We start from the raw sequence: 20,355 nt of genomic DNA, 5'->3' as shown, positions 1-20,355 counted from the left end.
AACTGATGGCAAGATGAATGTAGCATGTTTTTAGAAAATACTGGCAGAGAAATTGCATTCTGCTGCACGTAAGCTGCGCATGGGACGCTCTTTGACTTTCCAGCATGGCAATGACGATAAGCACAAGGCCATAGTTGATCCTCCAGTGGTTACAGCAGAAATTGGTGAAGGTCCTGGAGTGGCCATAACAGTCTCCTGACCTTAATATCCTTGAGACACTGTGGGGAGATCTCAAACGTGCGCTTCATGCAAGACAACCAAAGACTTTGCATGACCTGGAGGCATTTTGCCAAGATGAATGGGCAGCCACCTGCAAAAATTTGGGCCTTATAGACAAATATTACAGAAGACTGACTGCCATCATTGATGCTAAAGGGGGCAATACACAGGATTAAGAACAAAGGGGATACAGACTTTTGAACAGGGGGCATTTCATTGGTTTGATTGTTGCCATGTTTTGTTTTATGATTGTGCCATTCTGTTATCACCTACAGTTACAATATATGAATCCCATAAGAAATAAAAGAAATGGGTTTTGCCAGCTCACTCATGTTTTCTTTCAAAATGGTACATGCTGTATTTTACCAATTCTCCAAGGGAAAGCAAACTTTTGAGCACCACTTTAATGCCCCATACACACGATTGGATTTTCCGACAACAAATGTTGGATGTGAGCTTGTTGGCGGAAAGTCCGACCGTGTGTAGGCTCCATCGAACATTTGTTGTCGGACTTTCCGCCAACAAATGTTGGCTAGCAGGTTCTCAAATTTTCCGCCAACAAATGTTTGTTGTCGGACTTTCCGATCGTGTGTACACAAGTCCGTCGGACAAAAGTCCACGCATGCTCTGAATCAAGTACGAGCCGGAGATATAACTAGCGTTCATATTGGAGATACCATGTACGTCACTACGTTCGGAATTGTTGGCCAACATTTGTGTGGCCGTGTGTATGCAAGACAAGTTGGACAACATACTTTGAACAAAAATCCACGGCTTTGTTGTCGGAAAGTCCAATCGTGTGTACGGGGCATAAGAATGGAATGAAGATCATCAATATACAAGGAAGTCATGCCACATTCATGCAGACTGCAGAGACAAATACAGACACATGATAGTATATTAGGGAAATAACAAAAAACTCTTAGGGAATGGCCATCACAAAATTAGTAGAAAAGAGAATTGGATGCCATCGTCAAGGTGAGAAAAGTCAGTAAAATCCATTTATGATGATCCATAGAAGGAGTGTAAATATCTCAAGCAGTCCAGCCACTCTGTAGAAAGCGTGCCTCTGGAGTAGAAAGTCCCCCATATCATTACTGAGATCCGCACAGAGAAATGAGGGGCACATATTGATTAGGAGCAGACAAGGCCTGACATAGAGGGGACTCAAGGGAAAACTTGGTTAGGAAATGACCTATAAGTCTTTCGTGAAGTCAGACATCTGTAGATAGAATTAGTAGCACAGACAGACTTGAGACACAAAGTCCACTTTCTTGTTGATATCACCCAGAAAAACTGAAATTCCAAAACAGGTAAAACCTTCCAGAAGGAGAATATAAGGAGGAAGATCCCCACCAGTAGGGATGAGCTTCGTGTTCGAGTCGAACCCATGTTCGACTCGAACATCGGCTGTTCGCCCGTTCGCCGAATTGCGAACGATATGGGCCGTTCGCGCTAAATTCGTGTGGCGCGTCACGGCCCATAATTCACTGCGGCATCGCAGTGCATTGCTGGCTGATGATTGGCCAAGCATGCACTATGACCCGCATGCTTGGCCAATCACAGCGCCGTCAGTAGAGAGAGCTGTAATTGGCCAAAGCCAGGGTGGCTTTGGCCAATTATGGCTCAGGGGATTTAGTACACACCCCACACTATATAAGGCCGCCTGCACGGCGGCCCTGTGTAGTGTGTGTTCCGGTGTGCTGAGAGATAGAGAGAGAGAGAGACAGTGTCATTTGATTTGAGTTAGATAGATTAGGCAGAACAGTCAGTCAGTTAGCTGCACTTACAGTGTATTGTGTATATATATGCATCCCAGGTGTTGCATATATATATATACACTGTATTCAGTTTAGCTAGATCCGTTCCTGTTATCTTCTATCTAGACTATTTACATTTAATGCAGTGCGTCCTGCTCACAGTGTTCAGCTAGATCCGTTCCTGCTATTTACATTTAGTGCAGTGCGTCCTGCTCACAGTGTTCAGCTAGATCCGTTCCTGTTATCTTCTAGACTATTTACATTTAGTGCAGTGCGTCCTGCTCACAGTGTTCAGCTAGATCCGTTCCTGCAATTTACATTTAGTGCAGTGCGTCCTGCTCACAGTGTTCAGCTAGATCCGTTCCTGCTATTTACATTTAGTGCAGTGCGTCCTGCTCACAGTGTTCAGCTAGATCCGTTCCTGTTATTTACATTTAGTGCAGTGCGTCCTGCTCACAGTGTTCAGCTAGATCCGTTCCTGCTATTTACATTTAGTGCAGTGCGTCCTGCTCACAGTGTTCAGCTAGATCCGTTCCTGCTATTTACATTTAGTGCAGTGCGTCCTGCTCACAGTGTTCAGCTAGATCCGTTCCTGTTATTTACATTTAGTGCAGTGCGTCCTGCTCACAGTGTTCAGCTAGATCCGTTCCTGCTATTTACATTTAGTGCAGTGCGTCCTGCTCACAGTGTTCAGCTAGATCCGTTCCTGCTATTTACATTTAGTGCAGTGCGTCCTGCTCACAGTGTTCAGCTAGATCCGTTCCTGCTATTTACATTTAGTGCAGTGCGTCCTGCTCACAGTGTTCAGCTAGATCCGTTCCTGTTATCTTCCTACTGACAGGCAGGCTTATCTGGTTACAGTATATAAAGCTACCTGAAGAAAATTACAGGTGTTCTATTTGATCCTATTAGTACCACGGTCAGGCAGCTAGACTATTTACATTTAGTACAGTGCGTCCTGCTCACAGTGTTCAGCTAGATCCGTTCCTGTTATCTTCCTACTGACAGGCAGGCTTGTCTGGTTACAGTATATAAAGCTACCTGAAGAAAATTACAGGTGTTCTATTTGATCCTATTAGTACCACGGTCAGGCAGCTAGACTATTTACATTTAGTACAGTGCGTCCTGCTCACAGTGTTCAGCTAGATCCGTTCCTGTTATCTTCCTACTGACAGGCAGGCTTGTCTGGTTACAGTATATAAAGCTACTTGAAGAAAATTACAGATGTTCTATCCCAGCTTAGTGCAGCTACAGGCCATTAGTATGTCTGGAAGGCCAAGAAGGAGAGGCAGACAGTCACAAGCCAATAAGAGAGGGCAAGCAGGCTCTGTGTCTAGTGCTGGTCGTGGAGACGGTGCATCCTCATCAGCACGTGGCCATGGGACACGCTTGGCCTTTTTTTCGGCAGCTGGCCGTGTTGAGCCGCAACATGCGGAAGACTTGGTCGAGTGGATGACCAAGCCGTCCTCATCCTCCTCATCCTCTCTCACCCATGCCCAGGGTGCTTTGTCTGGCAAAGCAGCGGCCTCTTCCCTCAGCTCAATGTCATCAGTGACTCCTTCCCTAGCTCCACCATGTCCTCATAAGGATTCCCTCGAACTGTTTGACCACAGTGTTGGGTACATGCTCCAGGAGGATGCCCAGCGTTTGGAAGGCTCTGATGACGATACTGAGCTCGATGAAGGCAGTAACATGAGCACGGACAGAGGGGGTGCCCAAGAAGGACAGCAATCTGGCAGTCATGCTCCCCCTGCTGCAGCATACTGCCAGGTTTGCTCCAGTGATGAGGAGGGAGGGGATGATGAGGTCACTGACTCAACGTGGGTGCCTGATAGGAGAGAGGAGGAGGAGGAGGAGGAGGAGGAGGCGGCGGCACATCACCAACGAGGCAGGATGCCCTCCAGGGGCCAGCCTAAGGGCAGCACATTGACTGCATCACACCCCAAAGCTCCACATGTGCAGGGCGCTGCAGTCTCTGCGCGTTATTCAAAAAGTTCTTTGGTGTGGGCCTTTTTTGAGACGAGTGCATCAGATCGCACCGCTGCTATTTGCAACATATGTCTCAAGCGTATCTCGCGTGGCCAAAACATCTCCCGCTTGGGTACCACATGCTTGACCAGACATATGTTGACCTGCCATGCAGTTCGTTGGCAAGCGTATCTAAAAGACCCACACCAAAGAACAAAGAGGATCTCTCCTTGCTCCTCATCAGCTGAGATTTCCAACCCCACTAGACCTTCAGTCCTCTCTGAGACCTGCAGTGAGAGGAATGAAGGTGTAGAATTAGGTGTGTCACAGCCAAGTACTTGTGGGCAATCTGCTTTTGGTACACCGACGTCAGATTGTACCAGGCAAATTTCCCTGCCCCAGCTGCTGCACCGCCGAAAGAAGTTTGCTCCCAGCCATCCACATGCCCAGCGGTTGAATGCTAGCTTGGCAAAATTGCTAGCACTTCAACTGCTGCCTTTTCAGTTGGTAGACTCTGCCCCCTTCCGTGAGTTTGTGGAATGTGCGGTTCCTCAGTGGCAGGTACCCAAACGCCACTTTTTCTCACGGAAGGCGATTCCGGCTCTCTACCGGCATGTGGAAGGCAATGTCCATGCCTCGCTGGACAGGGCGGTCAGCGGTAAGGTGCATATTACCGCTGACTCATGGTCCAGCAGGCATGGACAGGGACGTTACCTAAGTTTCACGGCGCATTGGGTGACTCTGCTGGCAGCTGGGAAGGATGCAGGACAAGGTGCAGTAGTGTTGGAGGTTGTTCCGCCACCACGCCTCCAAAATGCTGATTGTGACACACCTCTCTCCTCCACCCCCTCCTCTTCTTCTTCCTCCATGGCCTCTTCCTCGGAACCAGCGGTGCTCCGTAGGCGTTCAAGGGGCTACGCAAGTACGCAGGCCAAAAGATGCCATGCGGTGCTTGAGCTGGTGTGCTTGGGGGACAGGAGCCACACTGGGGCAGAGGTTTTGTCAGCTCTGCAGGGGCAGGTTCAGAGGTGGTTGACGCCACGCCAACTTAAGGCAGGAATGGTGGTTTGCGACAATGGCACCAACCTCCTCTCTGCCCTCCGACAGGGACAAATGACCCATGTGCCCTGTTTGGCTCACGTCCTTAACTTGGTGGTGCAGCGGTTCTTGGGCAGGTACCCGGGCTTACAGGATGTCCTGAGGCAGGCCAGGAAAGTCTGTGTGCATTTCTGCCGGTCATATAATGCCAGTGCTCGGCTGACGGACCTCCAAAAGGAGTTTAACCTGCCCAAGAACCGCCTAATCTGTGACATGCCCACCAGGTGGAACTCAACGTTGGCCATGCTGCAGCGGCTGCACACGCAGCAGAGGGCCATCAATGAGTACCTGTGCGACTATGGCACCAGGACAGGGTCAGGGGAGCTTGTTTTTTTTCCCCACGCCAGTGGGCCATGATCAGGGATGCATGCACTGTCCTGTCGCCATTCAAGGAGGCCACGAGGATGGTGAGCAGTGACAGTGCATGCATCAGTGACACTGTCCCCCTTGTCCACCTGTTGGAGCACACGCTGCGTGGAATAATGGACAGGGCACTTGAGGCAGAACAGAGGCAGGAAGAGGAGGACTTCCTTAGCTCTCAAGGCCCCCTTTATCCAGACAGTGTTCCTGCGTGCCCGCCGATCACACAGGAAGAGGACGAGGAGGAAGAGGAGGAGGAGGAAGATTGTGTCAGTATGGAGGTGGAGCCTGGCACTCAGCATCAGCAGCAGTCTTTAAGGGATCAGTCCCAAGAAACACATGGACTTGTACGTGGCTGGGAGGAGGTGGCTGCGGACCATGTCGTTCTTAGTGACCCAGAGGACTCCGGACCGAATGCCTCAGCAAACCTACGCTGCATGGCCTCCCTGATCCTGCAAAGCCTGCGTAAGGATCCTCGTATTCGTGGTATCAAGGAGAAGGACCAATACTGGCTGGCAACCCTCCTTGATCCACGTTACAAGGGTAAGGTTGCGGACCTTATCTTGCCATCGCAGAGGGAGCAGAGGATGAAACATCTTCGGGAGGCCTTGCAGAAAGGTCTGTGCAACGCGTTCCCAGAGTCTGGGAGGTTACAAACTCCTGTTTCTGGACAACGTGTTGCTGAGGCTTCGGTCAGTCAAAGAAGGAGCGGTGGAGAAGGTGGCCGTCTGACCGATGCGTTCAGACAATTTTTTGGTCCGCAGCCTCAAGGTATGATCGGTTCCAGCAACCATCGCCAGCGTCTGTTTTACATGGTGCAGGAATACCTAGGGGCAAGATCAGACTTGGACACCTTTCCCACCGAAAATCCTCTGGGTTACTGGGTCTTGAGGATGGATCACTGGCCAGAGCTTGCACAGTATGCAATTGAGCTACTGGCCTGTCCTGCATCCAGCGTTCTTTCGGAACGCACATGCAGTGCTGCTGGAGGCGTGGTAACCGATCACAGGGTGCGTCTGTCCACCGACTCGGTCGATCGGCTGACCTTCATAAAAATGAATGAGTCTTGGATCACCACCAGCTACCAAGCACCTGATGCTGATGTAACCGAATAATTTTTTTTGAAATCTCAGATCCCTTCAAAGACTGCCTATGCTGATGCTGAGTGACTATCCCTGAGTAATTATCCTCTTCCTCCTCAATCATCACGCTGATAGCTTGTAAGAACATTTTTGGTTCTGGGCGCCACCACCAGTGCCTAAGGCACAATTTTTCAGCCCCTGTTTAACAGGGGCGTGTAATTACAATTTTTGATGTAATACTTTGCAGCAGGGCTCGTTCCTGCATTCCAACTAGAGTGTCTGTGAGGGGTTGCAGTGTTGTGGCACCAGCACCAGTGCCTAAGGCCCAATTTTTCTGCCCCTGTCTAACAGGGGCGTGTAATTACAATTTTTGATGCAATACTTTGCAGCAGGGCTCGTTCCTGCGTTCCAACTAGAGTGTCTGTGAGGGGTTGCAGTGTTGTGGCACCAGCACCAGTGCCTAAGGCCCAATTTTTCTGCCCCTGTCTAACAGGGGCGTGTAATTACAATTTTTGATGCAATACTTTGCAGCAGGGCTCGTTCCTGCGTTCCAACTAGAGTGTCTGTGAGGGGTTGCAGTGTTGTGGCACCAGCACCAGTGCCTAAGGCCCAATTTTTCTGCCCCTGTCTAACAGGGGCGTGTAATTACAATTTTTGAAGCAATACTTTGCAGCAGGGCTCGTTCCTGCGTTCCAACTAGAGTGTCTGTGAGGGGTTGCAGTGTTGTGGCACCAGCACCAGTGCCTAAGGCCTAATTTTTCAGCTCCTGTTCAACAGGGGCATGTAATTACAATTCTTGATCTAATATTTCACAGCAGGGCCCTGTGAGGGCTTACAGTGTTGTGGCCACAGCAACACCTAAGGCCCAAATTTCTGCTGAGTATATAGGGCAGGACCCTACTTTCAAACATCTAACTTACAAACGACTCCTACTTGCAAACGGAAGGAGACAACAGGAAGTGAGATGAAATCTACCCCTAGGAAGGGAAATTCTTTCCTGTAAGAGTTAATATGGGAAAACAATTTCTCCTTTCCACTGATGCTTTCCAATCCTTGTTCCACAAAAAAACCCAAATTTTCAAAAAACATTTTTCGTTGGGACAAAAAAGTGAGGTGAAATCTTCTGAAGAGGAGGAAAGACAGCAAAACAAATGTCACAGGGGTGATAACCCTTCCCTATGTTTTCCAAAAAGCTTAGAAAAGATTTTTTGGCTGGAGCTAAACACGTTAAAAATGTTCAAAATTACAAACAGATTCTACTTAACAACAAACCTACAGTCCCTGTCTTGTTTGCACCGCCTGTATACTGCTGTTCAGAGTATATAGGGCCTGGTGGCCCCACACCTTTCCTTATTTTAATTTGGGTGCGGGGTTCCCCTTAATATCCATACAAGACCCAAAGGGCCTGGTAATGGACTGGGGGGTACCCATGCCGTTTGTCTCACTGATTTTCATCCATATTGCCATGACCCGACATGACATTAAACCCGCAAGCAGTTTTAAATGAGATTTTTTCCTTTAAAAATGACATTTGGTGCAGGGACTGTTCTAAACATGGGAAACACGCGTCACTTTACAGGCATACTATAGACACCCCCCAGGTACGATATTTAAAGGAATATTTCACTTTTTTTTTTTACTTTAAGCATCATTAAAATCACTGCTCCCGAAAAAACGGCCGTTTTTAAAAATTTTTTTTGCATTGATACATGTCCCCTGGGGTAGGACCCGGGTCCCCAAACCCTTTTTAGGACAATACCATGCAAATTAGCCTTTAAAATGAGCACTTTTGATTTCGAACGTTCGAGTCCCATAGACGTCAATGGGGTTCTAACGTTCGTGCGAACTTTCGGTCCGTTCGCGGGTTCTGGTGCGAACCGAACCGGGGGGTGTTCGGCTCATCCCTACTCACCAGTAGAGAGCTCTACTCATTTTATGGAAAAATACTGTAGTTTGTAATGAGGAAATCAAACAGAAAGGAACAAAGTACAATAAGATGAAGCTGACTGCCCAGCTCTACATAGTATAATATGTGGTTGTGGGGGGACTCCGGAGGGGGTTTATGTCCATAGGATACAACCTTCATACCTGAACAGAACCCCCATCAGGAGCAGCGAAGGGGAGATAAGTACTCACTGCCTAGGGTCAGGACAGAGGAAGCCTTGGGACTTTTTATGGCAGACAAGAACTCCTATAGGGAATGTGTTAGGGATGTTCATCATTTCTTTTAATGATGGGGGATGGGTAACTTTCCAGGATTTATAACTACTATCCTGCAGAAGGGAGACAATGACAGATAATATTTCTGGAGTATGGGTTGTATTGATTATTATTTTTTTTACAGAATTGAGAAATATATTATGTATTTGCCTTCAGAGGAATGTATCGTGTTTTTTTTTTTAATTATAGTCAGGATTTGTGTATAAACAATTAGCATTTTCATTTTAACCCAGCAGGTGGAGCTGAAATCTTTTTTTCACATGTTTACCTGCCTGTTTTTCCTGGTTCACTGTACAAACCATGTTATTTCCAGAGCTCAGTAGCTCAAGCTGTAATTTCCACTCACAACTTATTGACTCAGAGGAGTGAGAGGAGAGGGGAGAGCAGATGTATCTGCAGCTACAGAGGTCAGTGAGGGTTTTGGTTTAAAGCTTATTTTATGGCTTGTTAAGAATATGGATGTTCATTAGACATGTGCATTCGTTTTTGTCCAAATGCATTTTCATCCGAATTTCAGGTATTTTCGTTATCGTTTTAACAAACGATAACGAAAGTGCAGAATCCGAAAAACGAAAGATCCGACATAAGCGAATGCTTTATTTTCGTTTTCGTTGCTACAACGGTTCGATATAGATAGGAGATTCGACATGATGATGACAATAACAATCTGTGTCCATCAAACCTGTGGTCGAATGTGCCTAACCTTAATGCCGCGTACACACGGTCGGACTTTTCGTCTACAAAAGTCCAACGGACGCCGACGGACTAAAGCTGGCTGGTAATCCGATCGTGTGTGGGCTTCTCCGGACTTTCAGCAGACTTTTTCAGCCTCAAATCCGACGGACTTTAGATTTGAAACATGCTTCAAATCTTTACGTCGTAACTACGACGGACCCCGAAATCCGCTCGTCTGTGTGCTAGTCCGACGGACAAAAACCCATGCTAGGGCAGCTATTGGCTACTGGCTATGAACTTCCTTATTTTAGTCCGGTGTACGTCATCACGTACGAATCCGTCGGACTTTTGTGTGGTCGTGTGTAGGCAAGTCCGTTCGTTAGAAAGTCTGCTGCAAGTCCGCCGAAAGTCCGCCGGAAGTCTGTCGGACAGGCTGTCGGACTTTTGTAGACGAAAAGTCCGACCGTGTGTACGCGGCATAACTCTATTAGTCCAGGATTATTCCACATAGAGAGAAAGGATTTGACGTAGGGAAGAAAAGATTTGACGTAGGGAAGAAAAGATTTGACGTAGGGGAGAAAAGATTTGACGTAGGGGAGAAAAGATAAATACAAATAATGATGATGATGAATGTTATTGGCTGATTGTAACCAAAGAGGAGGAGCAGTAAAATAGCTAGAACTAGGTACACACGTACTTTGGCTTATGGTGTCTGTTGAAAGTTCTAAGAAGATTTGACGGAGCAGGTAATCTATACGGCGTCGTACAGTTTAGGTGCTCTGTTGAATCTTCTTTGAACATTCGACAGACACCATAAGCCTTCAATGACAGATTCGACCCTAATTTGGATTTTCGGACGAATGCAATTTTTAACGAAAAACGAAATAAATAAAAATGAATTTCGGGAGTAACTAAATAAATTTATTTTTTGGACGAAAACGAAATTCCGAAACGAAATATTTCAGTGTGCACATGTCTAATGTTCATTACATATGTACATAACCTGGTCACAGTTCTACTTTAAGGGGGACCCCAAAATGCCATGGGTGAGATAACAATGAGGAAGATTCCCTTAGAAAGGGGAGAACACAGGAGAAGAGGACAGGGGATGAAAGATACTACATTGGGGAGGATGGAAGACATCCAGATATATAAGGAAACAGTGAGAGACAGGAACAATCACAAGGCATTACATTTCCCGATCACTATAGGATCACAGATTTCTCTTACTCTAACTCCTGAATTTTACTCTCCGGGTTCATCAGAAAGGAAATATTAACAGATTTGATTTTATCTTCTGAAGAGGAGGACTCATCTTCATCCTCTTTACTGGAAATAGCACAACCCCAAAACCTAAAACACAATAATGAGATAATAATTACCACTAAGAATGTATGACCTCTGACAACAAGAATAACATGTAACACCCAACATTTCCCTCCCACATAGCTGCCTTCCCTCTGGCTCATACTGGACATGATGAGGACTTTTCATTGGTGTCTATGAGCAGTCTGTGAAGTCACACTCCAGACAAAACTTAGATGAAGCCCCTGATATACAGTACATACAGTATCTCATGAAAGTAAATACACCCCTCACATTTTTGTAAATATTTTATATTATCTTTTCATGTGACAACACTGAAGAAATGACACTTTGCTACAATGTAAAGTAGTGAGTGTACAGCTTGTATAACAGTGTAAATTTGCTGTCCCCTAAAAATAACTCAACACACAGCCATTAATGTCTAAACCACTGGCAACAAAAGTGAGTACACCCCTAAGTGAAAATGTCCAAATTGGGCCCAAAGTGTCAATATTTTGTGTGGCCACCATTATTTTCCAGCACTGCTTTAACCCTCTTGGTCATGGTGTTCACCAGAGCTTCACAGGTTGCCACTGGAGTCCTCTTCCACTCCTTCATGACGACATCACGGAGCTGGTGGATGTTAGAGACCTTGCGCTCCTCCACTTTCCATTTGAGGATGCCCCACAGATGCTCAATAGGGTTTAGGTCTGGAGACATGCTTGGCCAGTCCATCACCTTTTTTTGTTGATTTTTTAGGTTTTATTTCTACTTATTATATTCTAAGATTCCTCCATCTTGATTTTCCTATCTTCCAATATACAGCACAGACCCCCAACATGAAAGGATTCTAGTGGGGGTCTTGTTATTATCAGTACACATATAGAGGGTTCCCCTAAAACTGTATGGGGGTGAGATGACCAGTGGGATGAAATGATGACTGCAATCCCTCACATTTAACTTCATAGGCCCCTCAGTATTGTGATATAATGTCCCATCAATAGATTCTATGACCTTCCCAGTGTGTGTGCACCTCATAGAGTTTGTCCAGTGTTCAGCAGTGGTGCCATCTGACATATCGCCCTCCTCCTGCTGGGTCAGGTATGATCTGCTAGTCATTCATTGGTAGGCATGAATGGGTGTGTCCAGCCAATGAAGGGACGGCTTGGTGTTCGGAGATCTGTGGTATGGAAATAATGCCATTACATTATATATTGGGAACCAAAGAGTTTTTTCCAGATTTTCCTAAAACTGTTGATGATTGGAGACCCCTGTGTAGGTAGGTCAGAGATCCTGTACAGTATCTCACAAAAATGAGTAGACCCCTCACATTTTTGTAAATATTTTATTCTTTTCATGTGACAACACTGAAGAAATTACACTTTGCTACAATGTAAAGTAGTGAGTGTACAGCTTGTATAACAGTGTAAATTTGCTGTCCCCTCAAAATAACTCAACACACAGCCATTAATGTATAAACTGCTGTCAACAAAAGCGAGTACACCCCTAAGTGAAAATGTCCAAATTGGGCCCAATTAGCCATTTTCCCTCCCGGTGTCATGTGACTCATTAGTGTTACAAGGTCTCAGGTGTGAACGGGGAGCAGGTTTGTTAAATTTGGTGTTATCGCTCTCACTCTCTCATACTGGTCACTAGGGGTGCGCATCTTCACTGGTCTCACGATTCAATTCGATTCTGATTATCTGATCAACGATTCGATACCACGATACATCACGATGCATCGCGATTACTGACGCGCTCCCACTTCCGCTTGGGAAACCTAGGCGGCCCTTCCTCCCTGCAATCTTCTGGGACACATCACAGGTCCCAGAAGATTTCCCAGCTATGCAGGACAGCGCAGTGAGACATGCACACCCGGCTGTGAAGCTGCAAGCTGTCACAGCCGGATGCGCACAGTAGTGGACAGAGAATGAAGCTTCGGGTGGCCACGTCACTGGATTGTGGGATAGGTGAGTGTCTTTTTATTAAAAGTCAGAAGATACACTTTTTTTGTAGCTGCTGACTTTTAATAAACAAAAAATTTACTGGAACTCTGCTTTGAATTAAAAATAACCTCACTCACTTAAAGCAGAGTTCCACCCAAAAGTGGAACTTCCGCTTTAAGCACTCCTCGCCCCCTGATGTGCCACATATGCATGTCATTTTTTTGGGGGGGTGTGTCCTCTTTAGTGGAACTTCCTGTCCTGGCCACCTAGGTGACTCCTCTCGCCATAGGTGGTCACTCCCTGCCAGCGATCTTCTGGGACACAACACAGGTCCCAGAAGATTGGCTGGCCAATGGCAGAGCGCAGTGCGTGCCCGGCCGTGAAGCCGTAGGCTGTCACGGCCGGGTGCCACTGCCCACAGTAGATTTGATGGTGCCGAGGAGAGGAGGGGGAGAGGAGCGGGGCTCTGTGCGGCTGCATCGACGGACCGTGGGACAGGTGAGTGTTGGTTTATTAAACATCAGCAGCTACACTTTTTGTAGCTGCTGACCTTTAATAAACTAAAAAATGGGTGGAACATCGCTTTGAGAGATGCATTAATCCGGTGCACTACAGGGTACAGGAATTCACACACACAGCTGCTGGGAGGTCAGGAGGGATTAGAATCCACAACTGACAAACAGCCCTGTGAAGTTCCCTGTACTACTGTCTATGTGCCGACAGTTCCCCTGGGCTTCCCTGCACCTTCCCTTGCACCTTCCAGCACACTAGGAGTTAGCACAGTGGAATGGGCAAACGGGAAGCCAGGGAAATGTCAGCACAGAGCACGTGTAGGAGGTGTACACGTTTGTACTCTTACTGCTGTCAAAATATCTGTGTGGTAATAAATGCAGTTATAATCCATTAAGTGCCCACCGCTGTATGTGCTTTTTAAAATATATGCAGCTTCATACCTCATTTCTTAGTCTGTGTATAACTCTCAGCCCCGCCCAACGACTGTAGCTATTAGATCAGAACAGAGGCGGGTGGGGCTTACGTCAGGAGAGACATGAGACGAGAGACATGAGAGGAGAGAGGCGGGCCAAACCAGGCAGTCACATGAGCGGCATATACAGTTATACACAGACTAAGAAATGAGGTATGAAGCTGCTTATATTTTAAAAAGCACATACAGAGGTGGGTACTTACTGGATTATAACTCTGCATTTATTACAAAACAGTTATTTTGACAGCCACGCTTGGAGGGGCGGAGCAAGTCGGGATGACGTCACACCCGACATCGATTTTGCCAGTCGCATACATCAATGCCGCATCAGGGACCTCCGAATCGCGATGCATCGATGCAGCGATTAAATTCTGCACCCCTACTGGTCACTGGAAGTTCAACATGGCACCTCATTGCAAAGAACTCTCTGAGGATCTTAAAAAAAGAATTGTTGCTATACATAAAGATGGCCTAGGCTATAAGACGATTGCCAATACCTGAAACTGAGCTGCAGCACGGTGGCCAAGACCATACAGCAGTTTAACCGGACAGGTTCCACTCAGAACAGGCCTCTTCATGGTCGACCAAAGAAGTTGAGTGCACATGCTCAGCGTCATATCTAGAGGTTGTCTTTGGGAAATAGACGTATGAGTGCTGCCAGCATTGCTGCAGAGGTTGAAGGGGTGGGGGTTCAGTCTGTCAGTGCTCAGACCATACACCGCACACTGCATCAAATTGGTCTGCACGGCTGTCATCCCAGAAGGAAGCCTCTTCTAAAGATGATGCACAAGAAAGCCCGCTAACAGTTTGCTGATGACAAGCAGACTAAGGACATAGATTACTGGAACCATGTCCTGTGGTCTGATGAGACCAAGATAAACTTATTTGGTTCAGATGGTGTCAAGCGTGTGTGGTGGCAACCAGGTGAGGAGTACAAAGACAAGCGAGTCTTGCCTACAGTCAAGCATGGTGGTGGGAGTGTCATGGTCTGGGGCTGCATGAGTGCTGCCGGCACTGGGGAGCTACAGTTCATTGAGGGAACCATGAATGCCAACATGTACTGTGACATACTGAAGCAGAGCATGTTCTCCTCCCTTTAAAGACTGATAACGACCCCAAACACACCTCCAAGATGACCACTGCCTTGCTAAAGAAGCTGAGGGTAAAGGTGATGGACTGGCCAAGCATGTCTACAGACCTAAACCCTATTGAGCATCTGTGTGGCATCCTCAAATGGAAAGTGGAGGAGCGCAAGGTCTCTAACATCCACCAGCTCCGTGATGTCGTCATGAAGGAGTGGAAGAGGACTCCAGTGGCAACCTGTGAAGCTCTGGTGAACTCCATGACCAAGAGGGTTAAAGCAGTGCTGGAAAATAATGGTGGCCACACAAAATATTGACACTTTGGGCCCAATTTGGACATTTTCACTTAGGGGTGTACTCACTTTTGTTGACAGCGGTTTATACATTAATGGCTGTGTGTTGAGTTATTTTGAGGGGACAGCAAATTTACACTGTTATACAAGCTGTACACTCACTACTTTACATTGTAGCAAAGTGTAATTTCTTCAGTGTTGTCACATGAAAAGAATAAAATATTTACAAAAATGTGAGGGGTCTACTCACTTTTGTGAGATACTGTACAGGATCTCTGACCTACCTACACAGGGGTCTCCAATCATCAACAGTTTTAGGAAAATCTGGAAAAAACTCTTTGGTTCCCAATATATAATGTAATGGCATTATTTCCATACCACAGATCTCCGAACACCAAGCTGTCCCTTCATTGGCTGGACACACCCATTCATGCCTACCAATGACTGACTAGCAGATCATACCTGACCCAGCAGGAGGAGGGCGATATGTCAGATGGCACCACTGCTGAACACTGGACAAACTCTATGAGGTGCACACACACTGGGAAGGTCATAGAATCTATTGATGGGACATTATATCACAATACTGGGGGGCCTATGAAGTTAAATGTGAGGGATTGCAGTCATCATTTCATCCCACTGGTCATCTCACCCCCATACAGTTTTAGGGGAACCCTCTATATGTGTACTGATAATAACAAGACCCCCGCTAGAATCCTTTCATGTTGGGGGTCTGTGCTGTATATTGGAAGATAGGAAAATCAAGGTGGAGGAATCTTAGAATATAATAAGTAAAAATAAAACCTAAAAAATAGACAAAAAAAGGAAAGACCCCACCCCCCATCACAAACACACACACACACGTCCCCCTCGGACACACAGGTCATGTACACACTTATTGTACAACAACTATTGGGTCTTCACACCCCAAAGGGAGAGGAATCTTTTTCCACCTCTTTTGGGGGAACTCTGGATTGAGGAGCTGTTAAGACTTTACATTGATTATACACAATGTTGGGGGTCCTAGTTTCTCACCATTTCACAAGTGATCACACTTTGGACAGATTTGTTATTTATTAACTCCACGCAGCCTCATCCTTTAAATATACAAAATAATTGTAGGGGTCTATTTATAAAATAATTTGCAGTATGATATCTTAACATTCACCCAAAAGTCACAAATAATCCTGTAATATTAGTACTATGTGAGAAATGTCAGTTTCTACTTGTTGCCTTTTCGCAGGGTCAATGTAACATTCCCTAACATTTAATCTTAAGAGAAAATAGCCTTAAGTACATTCAACCTGAAGAGTTAAAGCGGAGTTCCACCCAAAAATGGAACTTCCGCTTTAAGTGCAGGTGACCCCCTGACATGCCACATTTGGCATGTCATTTTTTTTGGGGAGGAGCGGGGCACCCTGCTCACACTTCCTCCCCTGGCTCTGTGGCGCTGGAATGAATTTCACCTTTCCCCCCTCCCTCCCTGCAGTCTTCTGGGACTTGTCACAGGTCCCAGAAAATTGCCCGGCCATTTACAGCGCACAGCGTGGCTCGGGCATGCGCAGTGGGTGCCCCCCGGCCGTGAAGCCCACAGTTACAATGCCGGCACCTTTTAAATGGGTGGAACTCCACTTTAAAGAACACTTTCTCTACAGTTCAAATGTTTTTCCTTTATCTACATGTACATTATGACCACTAGATGGAGCTGATGGTCATAGGAAATAAGTATTTAGTGTAATGAATCATCTAGTGCAGAGAGTGACCTTCTATACAGAACAGATCTCCTATACAGAACAGATACAATGTTGCAAAGATGAGACTCAGCTGTGTGACGCGTTATCTGGATTGAACCCTTCACAGATTACCTAAGGTACACAACGGAGTTCTGTCTCTGCAACATTGAATCCATTCCTTATAGCAGTTCCCTCTGCAGTATCTGATCATTACACTGTCAGTGGTGAGCACAGGAATCTCCATATACTGAGAACAGCTCTCCCTCACATTATTTCCTCTTCTGGTTGAATGTTCTTAGGGCTATTTTCTCTTAGGATAGAATGTTAGGGAATGTTACATTTACCTTGTAAAAGGCAACAGATAGAAACTGACATTTCACACACATTACAAACATTGCCAGGAATTTTTGTGACTTCCGTGCAAATTCTAGAACAATCACACAGCTTGTTTATTAAATAGACCCCTAACTTCTAACAAGTGTTCTAGGTGGAGAACATGTCTGAAAATCACAGTTATACTGTATGCAGGTTCCTGCCCATTCTCTATATTCAGTTAGGATATCCTCACACGCACTTACCCAACCTTCTGACACCTGTGTAGTAATGGAGATATCATTTTCTGGCACTCTGGACCCACAGTGAGCCATCCAAAATATAAAAACTGAAAACTTTCTCTCTTCAAAGTCTTCAAGCAATAGCTCAGCTGCTTGGAATAATTACTGTCTATCCACAAGTGACCAGTATTTGAGCTGTGGAGCTTCAACCCTGAACAACCAGACATGACGTTTCTAATGAAGTCCTCATCCTGAGTCTCATACAGACAGAAGATTGTCTGAGTATAGAAATCCTGTTTGATGTCCTTCATGGCCCATTCTTTCATTGCAGGTCTGGCTCGAAGTGAAATGTTGATGTCCGTGCTCTCTGAGAATGTCTTCATCAGCTTTTTGTTTAGGAGACCAAACAGGAATTGTACAGCTAATGCTAAATGCGGGGAATCCCTATTGAAGCCATGGAGTGATTTCCCTTTACAGATCTCTGGGAGGAAAGTATCTTCCATAGAACCAGAACCATCATCCAGTGCATAATACAGAGCAGCAAGAAACTCCTGTACACTCAGATGGATGAAGCTGTAGCAGGTCTGGTTGCGGATGTCCCAATGAAAGATGTTCTCATTCAGAAATACAGACTCCACCTCATCCAGAGTAAGCCCATATCTTTCTAGATCTTTCTTCCCAAATAAGATTTGTTGGTTAAGAACTCCCTGATTGGCCAGAGCACACAGCTTCTTCAGACAGGTTTGTTTCCTGTGTACAGACTGCTCCTTCTTGCTGTGATGAGTTAGTAAAACCTCCAGATAGAAAAGGTAAATTGAAGTCGTCGTATGACACCAAATTAGACCCAAATCTTTTTTTATTTCTTGATTCATTACAGTGCAGACAATCCAGCATGTGATGGGGGCAGCACACATGGTGTACACAACTTCATTGGCTTTTATTATACTGAGAACCTTGTCTGCATCTTCTTTATTTCCAAAGAATTTATGGACATATTCCTCTCGATCGTCCCTTGTAAATCCCAGGATTTCCACATTGCGAGAATCATCGATGAATGTGTTAAGTTTCTCCATGGCCAGTGACCTTGTGGTGATGATCAGAGAAGATTGTGGGAGAACCTGTTTCCTGAACAATTTTTGGAGAATTATTTCTTTGTGGGTTTTCATAGAAATGTCAAGACAACCCTCAGATTTCTCCTCCAGAGTCCACCTCAGTTCATCAAACCCATCTACTAGAAAGAGAAGTCCTCTATGACTTCCAGGATCTTTCAGAATAGACACCAGGTCATCTGAACTCAGTCTGCAGGTTCTGGATAAAAGTCCCACAAGGCTTATGTTTCCAGGGATGGTGTTGATTTCTCTACAGCTCAGATAAAACACAAAGTCAAACTTGTCTTGATAGAGATCCCCAGAGGCCCAGTCCAGCATGATCTTCTTGGAGGTCATTGTTTTTCCAATCCCAGCAGGTCCTTCTAACACCACAATCTTAGGGATGAAACCTTCTTTATCAGGGTCAAAGAGGGTCTGGATTGTGGCAGGGGATCTTTTCTCCATGATTTGTGGATGTCTTCTGCCTGAACTCCTTATTTCTTGTTCTTTGACCTCTTTATTCCTGGGTCCCTTTATCATCAATAATTTGATGAATCTTTTCTGTAGATGAACAGCCTCCCCCATACGGGAATTATATACTTTAATCCTCTGGAATGTCTCTTTCGTGGACTCTTTGTGTTCCTTACTAAAGTCTTTATGAGAGAAAGGAGAATATTTTATTCCTCATACACACATGAAATTGTATTTATAAGACAAAGTTGGAAATATTGTATTCTAACCATAAACCCCAAGAATGTAACACTAAAAGAAGATATCCCATGAAATACAGGAGGATTGTGGAAGTATCCAAACTAAGGACACATCATCCAGGCCAGGGGAGTGATTAGAACTTTCAGGGCCCCAGTGCAAGAAACCATGAAAGGCCCCCTGACCGCTAGAGTGCTTTCTATTGGTCCTTGGGCCCTTTCCTCTGGTCTTAGGGTTTCCCTCCGGCCCACGGCCCTTGCCTCTTATTGCTGTTGTGGGGCCCTTTATAAGCCCAGATTCACACTGCTGCAACTTATCATGGGACTTGCGAAACAAGTCAATACACATTCATTTCAATGAGCGCCATTCAAATCACTGCAACTCAAGTTGCAGCAACAAAGAAAAATTTTCCACCCTATTTTTCTATTGCTTTTGTGCAGTTTTGAGTGCCACAGACGGCAATGTTGAATTACAAAAGTTGCAAGCAAGTCGCATGACTTTGGGGTTGCAGCAGTGTGAACTGAACCCATGTTCTGCAGCAGGCCCTCCTCCTGCCATCTTGGGCTCCCCCACAGTGGGGAAATGCCAGGACCCAGTTGCAAATGAAACCTTTGCAACCCCGGTAGGTCCCCGACTGATTCAGACTACAACAGAACAAAATGTTCATCTAGAACAGGGGTCCTCAAACTGCGGCCCTCCAGGTGTTCAGGAACTACAATTCCCATCATGCCTAATCATGTCTGTGCATGTCAGAGTTTTACAATGCCTCATGGGATGTGTAGTTCTGCAACAGCCGGAGGGCCGTAGTTTGAGGATCCCTGATCTAGAAGATATTTCATATCAAACGTGGATGTCCTACTAACCTGATAATCTGTTGCCATGTGTCATCTTCTTCAGTTTGACTGGAAAAAAGAATAGGGAAGTGATTAGTCATTTAGTGAAATGTATAAAATAATAACTAAGAGAGTTATTAGTGTAGCAGATCCTCCCAGACACCATCATCAAACCAACCCTCTGTAGATTGGAGTCTCTCTCATCCTTTTTCTCCATGTAGGTGATGGGGAGTGTCTTTGTCTGCTTGGCAATATCTCAGCACATTGCAATGCGACCATGGTGGGGGTGGGGGGGGGGACCAGAAAAGCCCTGAATTCTCTATGCAGGATTTACAGGCACACACCTAGAAGCTGGAGCCTTGACTCCTCTTTCTAATGGAGGTAATGATGGATGAATAGGACACAAGGCTCAGAGTCAAAACACTGAGCAACAGTCATGAGGGTCT

The 20,355-nt window shown here is 45.8% G+C and overlaps 1 protein-coding gene across 1 annotated transcript in view; it reads right to left on the bottom strand.

Annotated features, from left to right (window-relative positions):
• The window catches only part of LOC141133745 (NACHT, LRR and PYD domains-containing protein 12-like), a 28,694-nt gene extending 8,698 nt beyond the window's left edge, over positions 1-19,996 (bottom strand). The window contains exons 1-3 of the mRNA XM_073623279.1: positions 19,940-19,996; positions 17,305-19,021; positions 10,613-10,735 (exon numbers count right to left, since the gene is read on the bottom strand). Coding sequence (XP_073479380.1) covers positions 10,613-10,735; positions 17,305-19,021; positions 19,940-19,964 — 1,865 coding nt within the window. The 5' untranslated portion in view covers positions 19,965-19,996. The remainder of the gene's footprint in view (positions 1-10,612; positions 10,736-17,304; positions 19,022-19,939) is intronic.
• Between the last annotated feature and the right edge of the window lie 359 nt (positions 19,997-20,355).

The sequence above is a fragment of the Aquarana catesbeiana genome, linkage group LG03 (genome assembly GCF_042186555.1).
Source record: "Aquarana catesbeiana isolate 2022-GZ linkage group LG03, ASM4218655v1, whole genome shotgun sequence".
Lineage (NCBI taxonomy): Eukaryota > Metazoa > Chordata > Amphibia > Anura > Ranidae > Aquarana > Aquarana catesbeiana.
The sequence above is the reverse complement of the archived record's forward strand: the minus strand, read 5'-3'. Positions and strand labels throughout refer to the sequence as shown.